Source organism: Vidua chalybeata, chromosome 1, assembly GCF_026979565.1.
Source record: "Vidua chalybeata isolate OUT-0048 chromosome 1, bVidCha1 merged haplotype, whole genome shotgun sequence".
Taxonomy (NCBI): domain Eukaryota; kingdom Metazoa; phylum Chordata; class Aves; order Passeriformes; family Viduidae; genus Vidua; species Vidua chalybeata.
The window spans coordinates 141,175,794-141,191,548 of record NC_071530.1 but is presented as its reverse complement, the minus strand read 5'-3'; the positions used below and the strand labels follow the sequence as shown (position 1 = coordinate 141,191,548).

Genomic DNA, 15,755 nt, shown 5'->3' with positions numbered 1-15,755 from the left:
GGGCTGTGTGTGCAGTGACAGCTCATGCCCAATAAACCCTCCAGTAATCGCAGATTCTCCTCCGTGCTGCTCTCAATCCATTCACCCCCTACTCTGCACAGGTACTGTGGACTGCCCCAGCCCAGGTGCAGGACCTTGCACTTGGCCTTGTTGAACTCCATGGGGTTCATGTGGGCCTCCAGCCTGTCCAGCTCCCTCTGGACAACATCCCTTCCCTCCAGTGACTCACCTGCAGCACTCAGCTTGCTGTCATTCTCAGACTTGAGGAGGGTGCATGGTGTGCATGAGTTTATCTGAGCCCTTCTTTGCTGCAGATGGACAGGGCAGGTCACCACCTGCCATGACCTTCCTGGCAGCTTCTGCAGCTGCCTATGAACATTGCCCTTTATCACTGAGTTGTGGGGGCCTGTCAGGATTTTTAGCGTAACTCATTGCTGACATTGTAAACTGACTACTGTTTTCCATCAAAACTGGAATTTCATTCATTTGATGTTCAAATTCAGATGTTATCTGAACCAACGCAAGCTGTTTTCCTGATCCAGCTGAAATTAACTCACAGTGGTCCTTCTGGATTATTAGCTTGACCCTTACCTACTTTTCATTAGCTACGTTCTCCAAAACTTTTGTAGGCAAACTGTCTTGCCTGACAGAGGTGAAAAGAGCTCCTTCATGGACTTCACAGGGCATGGCCCGAGGAAATCAAGGTCTACAAAGTTCTACCCACATCCCCCTCTGTACCACCCCAGCTGGGCCACAACAGGATCAGTGAAATGAACCACATTTAGAAGGAAAATCTTAATTAGTCTCTTTGGACAACTTAATTCTGTTCTGGCTGATTTCAGAAGAAACAAAATATGTTTCTCCTTCATCTGGGCTTTGACTGCATGGGACTCATTCAGCTTTTGAAAGATAATAGAATAAGATGTACAGGGCAATAGAATATGAAGAAAAAAGTATTCTCTTTTATTTGAATGATTGCTATATTCAGATAATTAAGTAGAATTATCATAGGAATGAAAATCAAATTTCCCTTCTCCCCGAGGAATCCAAAAAGTGTTGCTATGTACAGAATTTACAATTATATGCAATACTTGGATTATTATTATGGACTCCAAAATTTGGTATTACTGGTTAAAACACCCATACTGAAGCTAGAGCAGGATATGTCCATCCTGTACCTTTCATAATGTTCTTTAAACTTTATAGGTATGCTTCCAAAATGATTGCACTTCCAAGGATGAGAAACCTTCTTCACCTGCATACAATTATCATCATCCTCAGTCTACATAATTAACTTGTATTCCTTTTTGAGCAGGTGAGAAGTCAGGGAAAACAGGCCAGAAGTGCAAATGTGTTTAGGGTTCTGTTTTCTGTTGGAGGCATATGAAAAATGATACAAAGCAGGTGTGGAACAAAAAAATCTACTGATAAATCAACAGCTGTCAGGCATCTTGGTAAGTTTGGATGGAAATCCTTTGTTTCATGAATTTTCTTACTTTTGCTTACAGAAGCTTCCTTAGTTTTCATGGATTATTTGGCAGAAGGTTTTTCTGGTTTGGTTCAAGCTGCTGAACCTCTGTAACTCCCTTGGTAACTCTAGTCCATGGGCACTACAGACACCCAGTTTAACTTTATAATTAGAGGCCATGAAGAACTCGGTGGTATCTCTAACTTCACGCTCAATCAGATGACCACAGAAAGGATTTTAAAGATCCATGTGCAATTAAATGAATTGGAACAGTCCTGGTGTGTTACTAGTAGGACTTTGCTTCTTTAACTCAGCTTCATTTTCCAGTCTGAACCTTCACAGGTGCTCTGCATAAGGAAAGTTGCCCTGAGCTGGTAGGATTGGAGGTTTGTAACCAAGTGTGCTGGGACACACCCGTGTTGCTGATAAGTGGAATTGAACGTGGGGTGAATGTGTCTTCCACAACTGGAAGTGTTGGTCTCAGTCCGTGTCAAGGGCACCAGGCCCCTTCCTAAGAATCCTTGGGAATAGCCATCCTTGCTGTGCAGCTCAAGCAGAGAGAGCTCGAAGTGCTATGGCAGGACCTGTGCTTCCCTGCCAGCTCAAAGACAGTCCCCCATAAATCAAGATTAAGGTCTGATGCGAGCACAAAGGTATCCTGCTGCTGCCAGCTTCATCTCTGTATGCCACGGAAACAGCAGCCTTCAGTCTCCTTATTCAAGTGCATAAGATGCAGAGTAGTAAACTGTGCATTACCCCCTTTCAGTTGCCTGGACATAAGAAAAACAGTTACTGTCTTTCTGGTACACAAATATGCCGCCAGGGGCAGGTGACAGCAGCAGCAGCAGTGTTGCACTGTGAGTAGCACTATTCAGATGTATTCTTCCTGGGATCCTGATGCACCTGAGATTCACACATTAGCAGCCTTGGCTTTTTAATCAGGGAAATGAAGCATCCATAAGCAACAAAACAAGAGGCTTGAAATCATCCTCATTTGTGTTATACAGAATTTCTATATTCATCAGTACACAAGCGATTGCTAAACAGGTCCTCACTACATTTCCTTGCATTTCCAAACAAGGTGGTTATTATGCAAACAGGTTAGCTTTGTGGAGGCATCTCCAGGATGAGCTTAACCCTGTCCTGTTTGGTTCCTCTTGCCTGAGCCTTATAGGTCTGTAAATGTTCATGTTGTTATAGGGAACTGTGGAGTTTTCGGCCATGTAGTGTGGCTGATAGTAGTTAGGCTGGATGGCCTTCTGTGGAGGCGGGGGAGTGAATGAGACATAGCTGTGGAAGGAATTGACTCGGTGCAGAGGTGACTGGGGGGTGAAGTTGCTGTTGAATATGAGAGTTCTTGGGGTCTGCTTGCTCTGGTGGGTGCTCCCAGCTGAGAGGCTGCTGAAGGGGTCGGAGAGGGTGTTGGCACTTCCCTCGTCGCTGTAGGGGAGGCTGCGCGGGGGGTGCCAGCTCCGGCTGAACAGGAAGGGGAGGCTGCGCGGCGGGGTCTTGGGGCCCCGCACGGGCTTGGACAGCGCGTACAGGTGCCGGAACTCCTCGTCAAACAGCTCCACAACCTGGCCCGTGAACTTAGAGAGGAGGTTGCGGTGAACCTGGCCACACAGCCACGTGAAGCTGGAAGAAGAGACAAGGTAAGGGTTAGAGTTAACGCCGGCCATCAGGAACTGCAGATCCCCCGCAGGGGTGATGCGATAGGCAAATGTGTTTTACTGCTGAAGCTTCTTGTCTAAACACAGGATGAAGATGGATGTCGAAGTTGAATTTCAGGTCAGTTCACATCAGTGCTCTTTAACTTGGATCAATCTTTGTTATTGCAGCTGCTTCTAAAACCTTCAAGAAACCTCGAAACGTTATGCAACCTCCTGAAGGGAGTGGTGATCCAGATCCACTGCATGGATAAACGTCAGATACAATACCCAAGGTATGGGTGTCTGTTCCATGGAAAGGAGTTTAGACCCCTCTTTTGGGGACCTCTGTTCCATGCTTAAATTCAGGTCTTGCCATGTCTTATCTGCACACACATAAATTGTACCTTGTACCCTGCAGCATGCCATTCCACTTGGTAACTGTCAGCCCCTCCAAGTGACATCAAAAAGACCAGGAAAAAAGAACCATCCTTTAAACAAAAGGTTATTTTTCAATAATCTTTCTGCATTGGTCAAGGTTATTTTTCAATAATCTTTCTGCATTGGTCAAGAGAAACACATAAAACCTCAACCTTCCTGTCACGTCCCATGCCACAAAACAAGCCACCACACCTGACAAATGCTTGTTTTCTTCACTACAGAGAAAATTAAATTACAAATATTTCCTACAGCATTTCCAAAAATAAATGTAATACTTTGCTATAAAGTAAGGGAGAAACACCACAATAGTTTTAATTCTGGTAGTTCAGAGACACACCTTAGGATAACCCACAGCTTTTAAATTATTTTTCTTTTATGTGCTTCCCTAATCCACTCAGCAAACATAAATTTGTGCTTTTATAAAACCACAATCCAGCTTGATTGTGTTGCGCAGGCTGCTGTGTCTGAGCAGCAGCAGCACCAATAAAATGAGCATAGTTGAGAGAGTGAAATGTAATTACTCCCTGAACTGACCAGGGCTTGAGCTGTGCAGCAGAGGATACAGAGCAGCAGCGGTTGATTTGAACCTGAGATTATTCTGTGTTGGCAAAACTCTGCCATGGTTATTCCTGCGTGACTTTATTAGCTAGGCTGGATTTGCTCAAGGGCTGCTGAGAGCCAGATTTGGCTGTAGGTGTGTGCACTTAAAATCTTGTCATGTTTTGGTAAAACAGCTGTGAAGCTCAGTGAGACTGACAGCCTGAGCTGATACTGAGGCAGTAAGACAGACAATTTACATCTGCTTGTCCAGAGCATTCCTAAAGAGGGCTGGGTTTGAGGTATACAGTGATTTTATACTGTTGCTTCAGGAGCAGGGGGAGGAGTGAAGAAATCAGTAGTTCAATGCCATTGGGCACCCATACAATTTAAACGATACATTTTGTGACTGGACATGAAAACACATAGTGAGTTACCAAAATTCAGGTACTTCTCATCCACTGTGTTCAAATCATTCTAAATATGGACAGAACCTTGGGACCCAAGGTAAAGAGCAAGCTAACTCCCTGCTGGGTGCGTACATCTGCTGTGCCAGCTTAATGTTGCATTTATTCACTGAGCAGTGCTCTCTAAACCTTTACATGTCCTTCATCTAACTATTAAAGAGACAACAGGTCAGAAATAAATACAAAAATGCACACAATTTTTCTAGGATATCTGTGTTGAAGGTTACAAACTCATGAAAGGGCTGAGGTCTAAAGTATCATGTTTATACTTTATGTCCTAGAGATACACCTAGTTTATAAAAGAAAATTTAGACAGAAATAAAAATCAATTATACTTGTAAATGGCTGGTAAATGCATAACAGAATCGGAGGAAAAAACGTGTTCTGCCCAATTCTGATGATTTACTCCCACATGTATCTTCCTGGAGTACCTGACAGATACTAGTTTGTGGGTCATAGATTTTACCTGTAACCCTTGTAAACAGAGAAAGTTAGAATAAATAGCCCAGAGATTCTCCAACAACTGATGGCAAATGGGTCAGCTCAAAGTAACAAGGTAAGATCTTTGTGATTATAGACAAACGCTTGTGGACTTGTTGTGTAGTGAGTCACAGCAATTTACAGTCTGTGTACTTTGCTGAAGAACAAAACAGAACTTAGCATAAAAGACTTAACAGGTTTTCATTGGCTTAATTCTAAGAGAAGATGCATTGTTTAGGTTTTAGACCTTGTTCTGCTCTTTGGTTTACAATTCTAAGTGCTGTTTTGGAACAGGCTCAGAGAAGTCTGTTATTGTCACCATCTGCCCAGAGGGATCACTTTTCTCCCAGGTTTTTTTGGGTGAGGCCCATCAAAAGAGGAGAAAGCACAAAGAAATGATGCCTGGCTTGGGGCCAACACTGTTATCATACATTCAGTCACAGATAGATACTGCTCAGCCATCTTTCCAGGGTTTTGTCCTATGTCCTGTTACAGACCCTCTCATTTACGATGTTCTCAATCAAATGCCACCTCTCCTGTTCAGCATTGGGCTTGTTTTATAATGGGTGTCCTCTCTGCATTGCTGGAGCTGCAGCTCAGTAGGGATGTTCTCATCCCTGTGTTTGCAGTGCTGCAGCAACGTGCAGCACAACACCCATGGAACGTGAAACAGAAGGAAGGACACACTGGGGTTTTCAGCTGGGCTCAGCTTTGGGTTACCCTGGATGTCAGTGTTGCCTGCTGGTGGATAACCTGTGTGGGAGAAACCTGCCCCACCTGAACTGATGCTCCTGGCAAAGCATGTCCGTGTTAGCTGTTAGATGCTGACTCTGAAGAGGCCAGTGGCTTTCAGAGTGGCAGCCAGGGAGATACTCAGCTGCCCCTGGGGATCAAGGTCTGTGCTTTCTGCAGTTTTCATTATGCCTTCTTTAGGAATGCTGTGTTCATGCACTGTCTAATTTCAAAGTAATGAAAAAAAAATGGAATAACAGTTAACATAGGTTGAGGTAGAGTGACACAGAGACAGCAAAAATACTGCATTCTAACCCCTCACCACAGACACTGGCAATAAAAATTGAGAGTATGTCCTGAAGGGCTATTTTATTTCCTCAGCCTGTTCCCCCCACCACTATTACAACTATCATGCAGAGCTCAGCACTTCATTGAAATTTGGTGTTGTATTTTAAAATCTTTGTATCAGTTTTAAGATCTACTCCAATGTGGTTTCCAACAAATGCATTGCAGAAGAGTTTGAATCTGTTTCACTCAACATCATTCTTATTTTTACCTGAAGAGGTTGGTGGATAAGATTTAGGCATAACAAAAATCTTTCAGGTTAATAAAGTGAGAGCTAGCAAGAAATGCCACATACTGGTAGCCAGCTATAACCCATGTGAATTGCAAACTGGTGCTGAACATACTGAAGTTAAATAGTTTTTTATAGTTTTAAATACATTTGTTCCTCACCACCCTCTCTGTTTCTGTGCTGAATGTGGAATTACATAGTTTGACAGGGTACTTGATAGCATTAGAGTAAGACAAAAGTGACTGCACAGGACTTCAGGTGTTTATAGTTTTTTTGGTATTCAAAGAGAAGCCAAAAGGAAGCTTCTTGGTCAAAGAAAATAGATTGTGTTATGTTCTTCTCCCACACATCCTTCATTTCTACTCTATACAAGTCTTTTGTTGGATTTTAACACATCTTTGACAAGGCATTAAAAATCACCCCAAATAACAAGAAAACAAAGTAACAGTCAATAAAAAAACCCCAACCCCCAGTGTCCACTGAGTTCATTTGGAAATGGAATGAAAATGGTTCATTTGGAAATGGAGTGAAAAGTGGGTGCCTGTGTTAGTGTACATCTGAGCTCCTGCAGCCCATCCCCACAAATTCATTTTTTCCTTCATTACTGTAGTTCTGTAAAATTCCTGAAGATACAGTTTTATCAGACCAGAGGCATTTAAGCTTCCAAATCGTAAACTGGGATTAAGAAAACTAATCACATTCTTTAAATTAAATAATCACCTCTTGTATTTTTGTACCTGGATTCTAGGATACACTTGGTCATTTGTGAAACATATCTATGTAGCCATAATGCTCAGAAACTTCATTTATTTGATGCAAGCTCAGAATCTCCTGAAATTCCCTGACCAAAGATCTAGGATCTTACTTAAAAATCCAGTTGTTGAGATGCTATATCCACTACCTGAAATAATTATAGCAACACAAACAAAACAAAACAAACAAACAAACATTTAAAAAAGGGGGAAAATGAAAGTACAGCAGTTATGTAGATATATACTGCCTACCTGTTAATGAAACACATGGAAAAACAGTAAGTCTCTGAAGTATTTCTGTTTTACCTTTAATCACTAAATTTGTCATATGAAGAACAAATCCTCAGATAAGCTGAGTGACATATGCTACATCAAGGGAACCCAAGGGAGACAGAAATGTATCATGGCTCATGATCACAACACTTGAGAACCCTAACAATGAGGAAAGCATAATATTAAGCTGTACACATTTCTAGCTTTGCCCCAGGGCTGCATTGGCAAAGTTGTTTACATTAGTTTCTGAGCATTTAAATTAAAACCCATGCTCCATAAGGAACTAAGAGCCAGCTTTAAAGCAAGTTAAGTAGAATTTTGAAAAATGGCAAATATTTGAAAACATGAGGTGTTTTTTGTTAAGCAAAAGCTTCTTACCTTACAAAAATTTCCATGGCACTTCTTTTGGGAAGAAGTATTAAAAATCATAAAAGAGTACCTGGACATGAAGTGCAGTGGCTTATCTCACCTGTAAGATCCAGAGAGCACGTATCTCCAGTCAGAGATAAGAAATTTTTCTTTAATTTGTCCTGAAAATTTCCTGCCTGACTTGGCACAGTAAACCTCTCCAGTAACACTGCGGACTGAAATATTCTGTAAATAAAAATAAAATTGAGTGAATTACATGTCTTTTTAATAAAAAATCAGACAGGGAGGGCCCTCTTCCCTCACTGCCTTTAGCTCTTCACTGCCCCAAAGTCAAATGTCTGAACGGACTCTCTGATGTGATATTGAAGGTTTGTGTCCAGGAGAAACCTAGCCAAGGTCTCTCACTTGCCAGGGGTTGCTTGTTTCACCAGAGATATAAACCTGCCTGGAAGCTCATGCAGGTGGAGCTGAGCTGTGTGACAGTAACTGACCCTACCCCAGCCAAAAGGAGCATGGATGTGTCCATAGCTGGGAGCAGCCTGTTGCCTTCCACTGACACCCCAGGCACAATCTGCTGTAGCTGTATACTCCTTTGATTTACATTGGCTGTGCCATGACACAGCAGGGCAAAACCTCTGCTCCTCCAATCCATCTGGGCCTGCAAGGACACACTCTCCTTAGAAGTGAGGGTTTACAGGCATGCAAACAGTTATGAACATGCATTATTAATTTCAGCTTCTTTATATATTTGGGATGGAATTCAGCTGAAAACCAGGTGTCTGATGTATGTGTAAGATGCCCTCAGGTCTCCTGTGTGCCCACAGCTGCCATTCCAGAGGTCTGTGGCCTCTGCAGCATCACCCATCTCCAGGGAGATGCCATAGGAGCTCTACAGCATCTCAAGCAACAACTGAAATAATCCCTAGGAGGGGTTCTTTTAAAGCCAGCTCCCTCTGACAGAGATGAAGGCAGATTAAACTAACAGCCACCTACCTTTACAAGAGCTTTAACACATTTTATCAGAAACCAGCCAGTGCAACCAAGCTATGGCTATGCAAAAGAGTTTTTGTGCACCTTCTCCCTGTGGCTGCCAGACCACAGCTGCTGCAGAGCTATTAAACAGAAGCAGCTCTAATAGCTATGTTAGATAACTCTACTAGGGAAATTTAAGTCCTATTTTAAAGCTTCAGGGCCAAGATTACTTTCATCTGGGGACCTCATGGAAATGCCTTACCTTTCTAATAGTATCCACGGGAAAACGTAGGCATCTTCAAAGAGGAATTGGGTGTGCTAACACTACCCCAGGAAATCTCTTGCACCCTTTTAATTAGAAGGTGGATTGACCCTAGCATAACCATGCTTCTAGCTCAGAGTGCCTGCAGTTAGGCAGACAACTCTCAGCATAAGAGCTTCACAGAACCACAGTACCTTGAAGAGATCCTCAGAAATCTGCAACTTGTCGCACATCTCCGAGAAAAGATCTATGCTGCTGTGATCGAGCAGCAGGTAGACAAAGACCATGCGCTTGTTAGCTGCCTCCAGGAGGTCACAGAGAATCTCAGTGTCTGTGAACACATCCATCACGACAGCTAACACCTTCAGAAAAAGAGCAGAGGCATTAGTAGAGTCAATTTACATAAGGTTGCTCTGAGGGTACTGTGATATAGTTTATTTGTTTAAAAATATTCCAATAAACACAAATGTTTAGTTATATGTGGATATTTTTTCTGGTTTTCTCCCTATAAGTGCCTGAATCATTAAACTGATTAAACATATTGCCTCATTGTTTTATTGCTCATATAAAGCCAATGTAACACACAACATATGACAAGATGACACATGAATTTGTAGGTGAGATTTCAGCACTAGGAAATATACTGAAATACTTATCAGAGAATGATAAGGATGTGGCTAGATAAAAGACCATAGCCCTTTCCACGCTGCTCACTAGGTGTCATAAGCCACACACATTCAGCAAGAATCCCTGGATGATGCTGTCTCTTTTATGATTTACACCTGGACAGCCCTGGCTTTAAAAAGCCTCACCCTGTTGTTGGTGGTGGGGTGATAGACTCCAACAGCTCCCTATTTTTTAAAACACTGATTTATAAACTAACTGTTAGAATTTGATCACACATCCACACTCCCCAGTTCACAACTGGCAGAATACTGTAAGAGTCTCAGGACTGGGCATAAAAGCCCTGACAACTATTTAAATGCACAGCCTGCAGCCAGTGTGGATCAAGGGAGCTGTAAATGTGATACAAAACTAGTTCCATACTAGAAAGTGCTGGTCTTGTCTGATGTCTGCTATTGCCCATGGAAAGAGTCAGTTCAGCCCAGCTATTACCTGGCTTATCTTCAGGAGGGGCTTGTTTCTCCACTGACTGGAGAGGGAACCTTTGGTAACTGTGCTCATGGGATATCACCTTCAATCAAAACAAACTTTACAGCATCTTTGTAGATCTCTCTTACTAATTGCTTCCAGCTTGCTCTGAATCTTACTCCAAAGCTTATGCCCACACCTAACAGCAAGATTATTCCCCTTGCCACCATCAGGATCTCCTACAAGACCAGGCACATCCCGTGCAGCCAGCGTCCTCTTCACGCAGCCAAACTATTTGTGGAGCAGTGAGGATCCCACACCTTCCTCCTGCTGTCAAAGCCTGGTGCTTCAGAAAGAGCTTTGCCGTGGCTAGGTAAGCACAATTATGTCAAATATCTCACATTGACACTTCCTATTAATGCCCCAGCTCCAGACTATTCTCTCTGGTACTGCTCTTTACCACCTGTTCCCAATTTATATTTCTGCATCTGACTTTCCTCTCTTACTTGCAGTACTCTTCATTTCTTATGCCTGAATTTCATTTTGCAATTTGCACCGATTAACAAATGTGTTAAAATTGTAGCATCCCTTGGCAATCCTTTGCAGTTTGAGATCATCCATAAACACAGTCTTTAGTCTGTTGTTTAATTTTGTAATGCATATATCAAATGCTAGACTATACAGGATGGACCCTTATCAGATGATTATTAATAACTGGTGCCATTGGAAAGCTGTGCTCCAAAAGCAGTTCACAAATTTATACTGTTAGTGTCGCTTCAGCACACTCTTGTAATGTAAATTAGATTATTAAGAAGGTCATGTGAACCATGGGTTTATATTACATTTCCCAATTTTTCACCTGCAAGTTTTCTCTTCTTAGGACATAAAATTGGTCTGGGTTGATTTTTACCTGATGCCTATTTTATTATTCCAGAGACATTTTTTCTGTTTCTGCATCTTTCTGATGCCTCCAACTTAAAATGGCTGATCTATAATTCCACTGGTCTGGTAAGCACTTGTAGGCTTTGAGAGAGCAGTTGCCAACGGGGATCATTCTCCCCTACCATTATACTCTGTGTTATCAGGGCCAGCACCTGCCCTTGCTGGGGAATAACAAAATGGAAGGAATCCAGAGGGCTCAGAAGTCTGTGCTGGGCAGCACTATTGCATCCTGGCTTGGTTCCTGACCATTCCTGGGTGAAACTGCTGCTGCTCTTTTGAATTTATATAAGGGCAAAACTCCTGGATGATGGTAAACACAGCCCTGAAGTATCATTTTTTTTTTCCCAGGAAAACAAGAGAGCTGCTAGAACACACATGACATCAGATTTCTGTCCCCATTCCAGCTGCTCAGTTCCTGGTTTCCCATAGTGTGGGCACTATGGCTTTGGCTTGTGGCTGGCAGCTCTGTGGCCTCCAGCACCTGTATGTAGTCAGAGGCATCATCTGCACCTTTCCCACATGCCAAGTTATGCTGCAGAGTTTCCATATGGAGCTCACATGGCTTTTTAACTGATACAGGCAACATATTAGGGATGAAAGGTCTATTTTCTGGATAATTTCCTTTCTCTGGGGATGGCTGCTGACATACCACACATACTTGCCTTTCTTTGGCCTCCCCTTCACCCACATCTCCCACAAATCCTCTCGAACAATTCCTAATGGCTGAGAGCTCACTTAGGCTTAATTTGCATTAATGGTACAGTGGTCTGAACAGATAAAACCATCCTGCTGGGGTAGAGGAACATGAGAAGGGACAGAGCCAAGCTGCCCTTTCTGCAGCACATTTAATCCACTGAGTGAATGGGAGGTTACAAGAGAGAAGAGGGAATGCTTTTTTTAAGCCACCAACATAAAACTCACTTGATGTGAGTTAAAAAAAAATTAAAAAGCACTGCCTGTGTTCAACAACAGGCTCTTCACAGGCACTTTCTAGAGCAAAGCTACACTGCATTGCACAGGCCTGCCTTAGATTAAACACCATGTTCACCTGAGCTTGTAAGAGCAAGAAACAACCAAGGGCAGAGGGAACAGCAATTCTCTCCTCATACCTGAGTGGTCTTGTGGATGTACCGGCGTATGATGTCTCTAATGTTGCTGTTCTTCTCTGTTTGGAAATAAACCGTGGCGGTGGATTTTTCCTTTAAATAGGGTTTCTCTGCTGTAATCCATGTGTGGAGCAGAGCTGGCTCACTGTTGTCAGAAATGGTGGGGAAGTAGGTCCCCGAAGGCAGTGACCCGCCGTCGTTCTGCTTTGGCGCGGCTGCCCCGTCGGCACCTGGGGACTCCTGTGCGTAATAAGACTCCCTGGCGTTATCCTTGATGTACTGAGCTTCCACCGAGGAGAGGAAATCCACCTCACCCTCTTTGTTTAGAGTTTCGAAGTAAGAGTCTGTCCCACCATCCAAGAAGGCGTCAGTAGCCAATCTTATACTTTCGTTGTGGCTGAAGTCCACTTTTGTCAGCTTCGGGGACTGGTTCTTGATGTCCTCCAGCCTCTTCCTTATCTTGCCCATATGTCTGGGGTGGTTCATGGTTCTTTGTCGCAGCAGCCGATCTGCCGGGCAGGCACCATGCATATGCGTGCCACAGGCAGTGCAGTCGTCCTTCTTGTTTGAGGACTGCATTCTGGCATGAAGTCGCCTCAGCTGAACGAATTAACTATGAATAAAAATAAAGAGATCTTATTACCACAGGCAAATTCACACTCCCTGAATCTGTCTGTACAATTATCTTCAAAACGAACCTGAAGCTTGCTTCTCAGGTGCTGGTGTACTCCGGCAACAATCTGTTTCCAGATGGGACACAAAAGCAAATCTGATTAGAGATTGCTTATCTGAGAGACACCCACCTCAGCCCCAGGGCATACGAAGGATTCGAGTCAAATTTACCACGGCCGTCGGATTCGATTGTATTTCCCTTCCTGTCGCATCCTGTGAAATATGAGTGAGGAAAGCACTCAAGCAAAAGCAGGTAGGCTCCCAAGCATCATTGCACAATCTTCAAAACAGCTTGAGGCTTCTCTGTCTTCCCATAGTATTCGTTAGGGAGAAAAAACAGCTCTGATGTTGAACTGGAACGGAGACAGCAGCCATGTCCATGGCTTCAAAACAGCAAAAAAGGTCATGGGCTCTGTTCTGCACCTACATGCTGCCAGGCAGGCTTAAAAATGGATGTGAACTTCGTCACTGTGCCCCGTCCGGAGTATGTTGCTATTACCATTGACGATTCACTCACTTCTTTAAAGCTTTGTGACTACGCCATCCTATTAAAAGAAAAATACCCCTTCCCAAACATCCTGAATATTACGTGGAGGGAGGGTTGTGAGCTGGCCTCAAAGCATCAGAAATACAAACACTCATCACTTGATTGTGCACATTTAAGGCTTTTTTTTTTTTTTTTTTGGTGGTGGTTGGATTTTTTTTTTTTTTTTTCCCAGGCTGCAGCCTCTGGAGTCACGTTGGCCCCGTGGCAGCTCTGTGCTGTGTCATTAGGTGGATGGAGGCGCGGGTGGCAGCGGGTGACAGGCCAGAGCCCGGGGGCAGCCGGGCCGGCCGGTCTGGCCGAGGCGAGGCGGGGCGGGAGCAGCTGCCCGAGGTGTCCATACCTGTGTGCGTGCCTGGCTGCAGCGCCACGTGTGACACACTGCCCGCACGCGGGTGGGCTGGCCCTCGCCCCGGCAGCTCTGTGTCCGTGCCACGGCTCCAGATGGAGTGCGGGATCGAGGGGCTGTGCCGGCCTGGGCTCTTGTGCGGGCTGCTGAGGCCGTGTGTGGGCAGGGAGAAGGTCCCACCGCCCTGGCCTCGGGAGCACGAGTGTCTTCATGGACGCACAGGGACAGCTTTTCAGGGCAGCTTCACAGATATTGGAGCAATGGCAGGTGCCGTATGGGGTGGGGAAAAAAAATGACACGTAAAGATGAGACAAAGATATATGAAACACAGAACAGTATGAAATAGCTCAGATATTAATCCTGGAGCGACCACGTGGGGCCGAGGAGGGGCGGTGGCGGGACCGTCCTGAGCTTCTGGGGTGATTTTAAAAACTACCCCGTCCCTCCCTCCGCCCCCAACATCCGCCCGCAGCTGCCAGACGCGGCCGAAAGTCACTAATTATCTCCTGACCTGTTCTGCGCAATTAGGCCGAAAATGATGCCATCTAATTACCCTGACATGCAGGACTGTGCCCTGCCAACGCCGATCGGGGCCAGGGACGGCCCTCCCCTCCTCGGCCAGGATCTCTCATGGTCACCCCGGTGTCACTCAGGGTCACCCTGGTCCCCCACACGGGCACGGCGGGGCTCCTCACACGTTATACTAAGGGGCCTCACACTGTCACCCTAGCGAAGCCCCGCTGTCCCGCTGCTGTCCCATATGATCTCTCCGAGCCCCCGCAGGGCCAGCACAGCACCCCGGCCGGTGGGAGCGGTGTGGGCGGAGGAGGGGCCGGGCCGGGCCGGGCCGTGTCCTCTCCTGGCCCCGGCGGGGAGCGAGGTCGCCTGTAGGACCGAGAGCCCTCACGGAGGAAGTTGCTTCAGCCGCCTCGTTAGCGCAGTAGGTAGCGCGTCAGTCTCATAATCTGAAGGTCGTGAGTTCGATCCTCACACGGGGCAAAGGCGGGCAGTACTTTTGCTCTCGGCCGCCTCTCCCGCGCTTTTAGCGGCGACAAACTCGCACGAGGCCGCGCTCCGAGGCGGGCGCTGACTGCCAAGTCGTGCTTGTGATTTCCGAAGCGGCGGTTCCAGGTCAAGCGCCCGTCTCTGCCGGTGCTGGGCTCGCGGGAATAGCTTGTGCAATTGCTCTAGCTTTCGGCAGCCGGTATTCAGCCTCTGGGCTCTCTGCGAGCCCGTGCAGGCATGTGGGGACGGGGAAGTGGCTCCGGCGGTGGGCCGTGGGCACACCGGGGTCAGGCTGCGCCCAGGGGCCGCCCCGGCTGAGGGCAGCGCCCAGGGGCTGCTGTGGGGACACGGCAGGACACCGGCCCTGCCTGCGAGCAACACTCACGTTTATGCACTTTTACAGCTTTACCGCTTTTACAAACCATAAGCACATACATACACATATAGCCCATGGCGCAGGCCAAACCTCAGCGGGTTTACTATTTCCCTTTAACTGCAGAAATAATCATACGTCAACTCCAAGACAATCATCAGAAAAAGACAATTTTTCTCATTTACTCCCTCTTACCTCCAAGATGATCCTGCCTTGTTGCATTTTTCTCCCTTTGAAAAGGAATGATGCCTCTTCTCCACACTCAGCTGAGGGCTGCAATGAGATTTCTATGGACCCTGGTTGCTGCCAACGTGACTCTTTCTACTTCCAGATGCAGAGGATGCTAAGGCAAGGATAACCAAGTACCTTTGTGTTTTTAGGTTTTGATGAAATTTAACGAGAAGCAGAGAGGCTGTTCCCTGCCCCAGGTGACAAAAAGCTGCTGGTTAGAGGTCTCATCCAGGGTCTGCCCAGTGCCTCAGCCCCCAGGGCCAGCACGAGCAGTCCTGCTCCCATACTGCTGCCCCAAAGAGCATCAGCAAAACCCCAGGGGAAGCAGAACAAATTAGAATCCCAGTTCTCATATTTTCACAGGGCCAAGTCTACCCTTGTATCAGCACTGTGTGTAGCAATTATGGATGATTCACTTTAATTTACTTGGCCCTATTCCTTTTTACTCTAACACTACATAATGTTCTT

At 45.4% G+C, this 15,755-nt stretch overlaps 1 protein-coding gene and 1 non-coding gene across 2 annotated transcripts; one reads left to right on the top strand and one right to left on the bottom strand.

Moving 5' to 3' along the window:
* Nucleotides 1-940: 940 nt before the first annotated feature.
* Nucleotides 941-12,614, bottom strand: FAM83A (family with sequence similarity 83 member A). The gene is made up of 4 exons (XM_053949591.1): nucleotides 12,117-12,614; nucleotides 9,168-9,335; nucleotides 7,840-7,964; nucleotides 941-3,103 (listed from the first exon to the last, which is right to left on the bottom strand). The coding sequence occupies exons 1-4, from the start codon at nucleotides 12,597-12,599 to the stop codon at nucleotides 2,557-2,559; spliced, it is 1,323 nt and encodes a 440-aa protein (XP_053805566.1). The 5' UTR covers nucleotides 12,600-12,614; the 3' UTR covers nucleotides 941-2,556.
* A 1,990-nt stretch (nucleotides 12,615-14,604) lies between these two features.
* On the top strand, nucleotides 14,605-14,677 carry TRNAM-CAU (transfer RNA methionine (anticodon CAU)). Its single transcript has one exon. It is a non-coding gene; the product is annotated as a tRNA-Met (tRNA).
* Nucleotides 14,678-15,755: the final 1,078 nt, after the last annotated feature.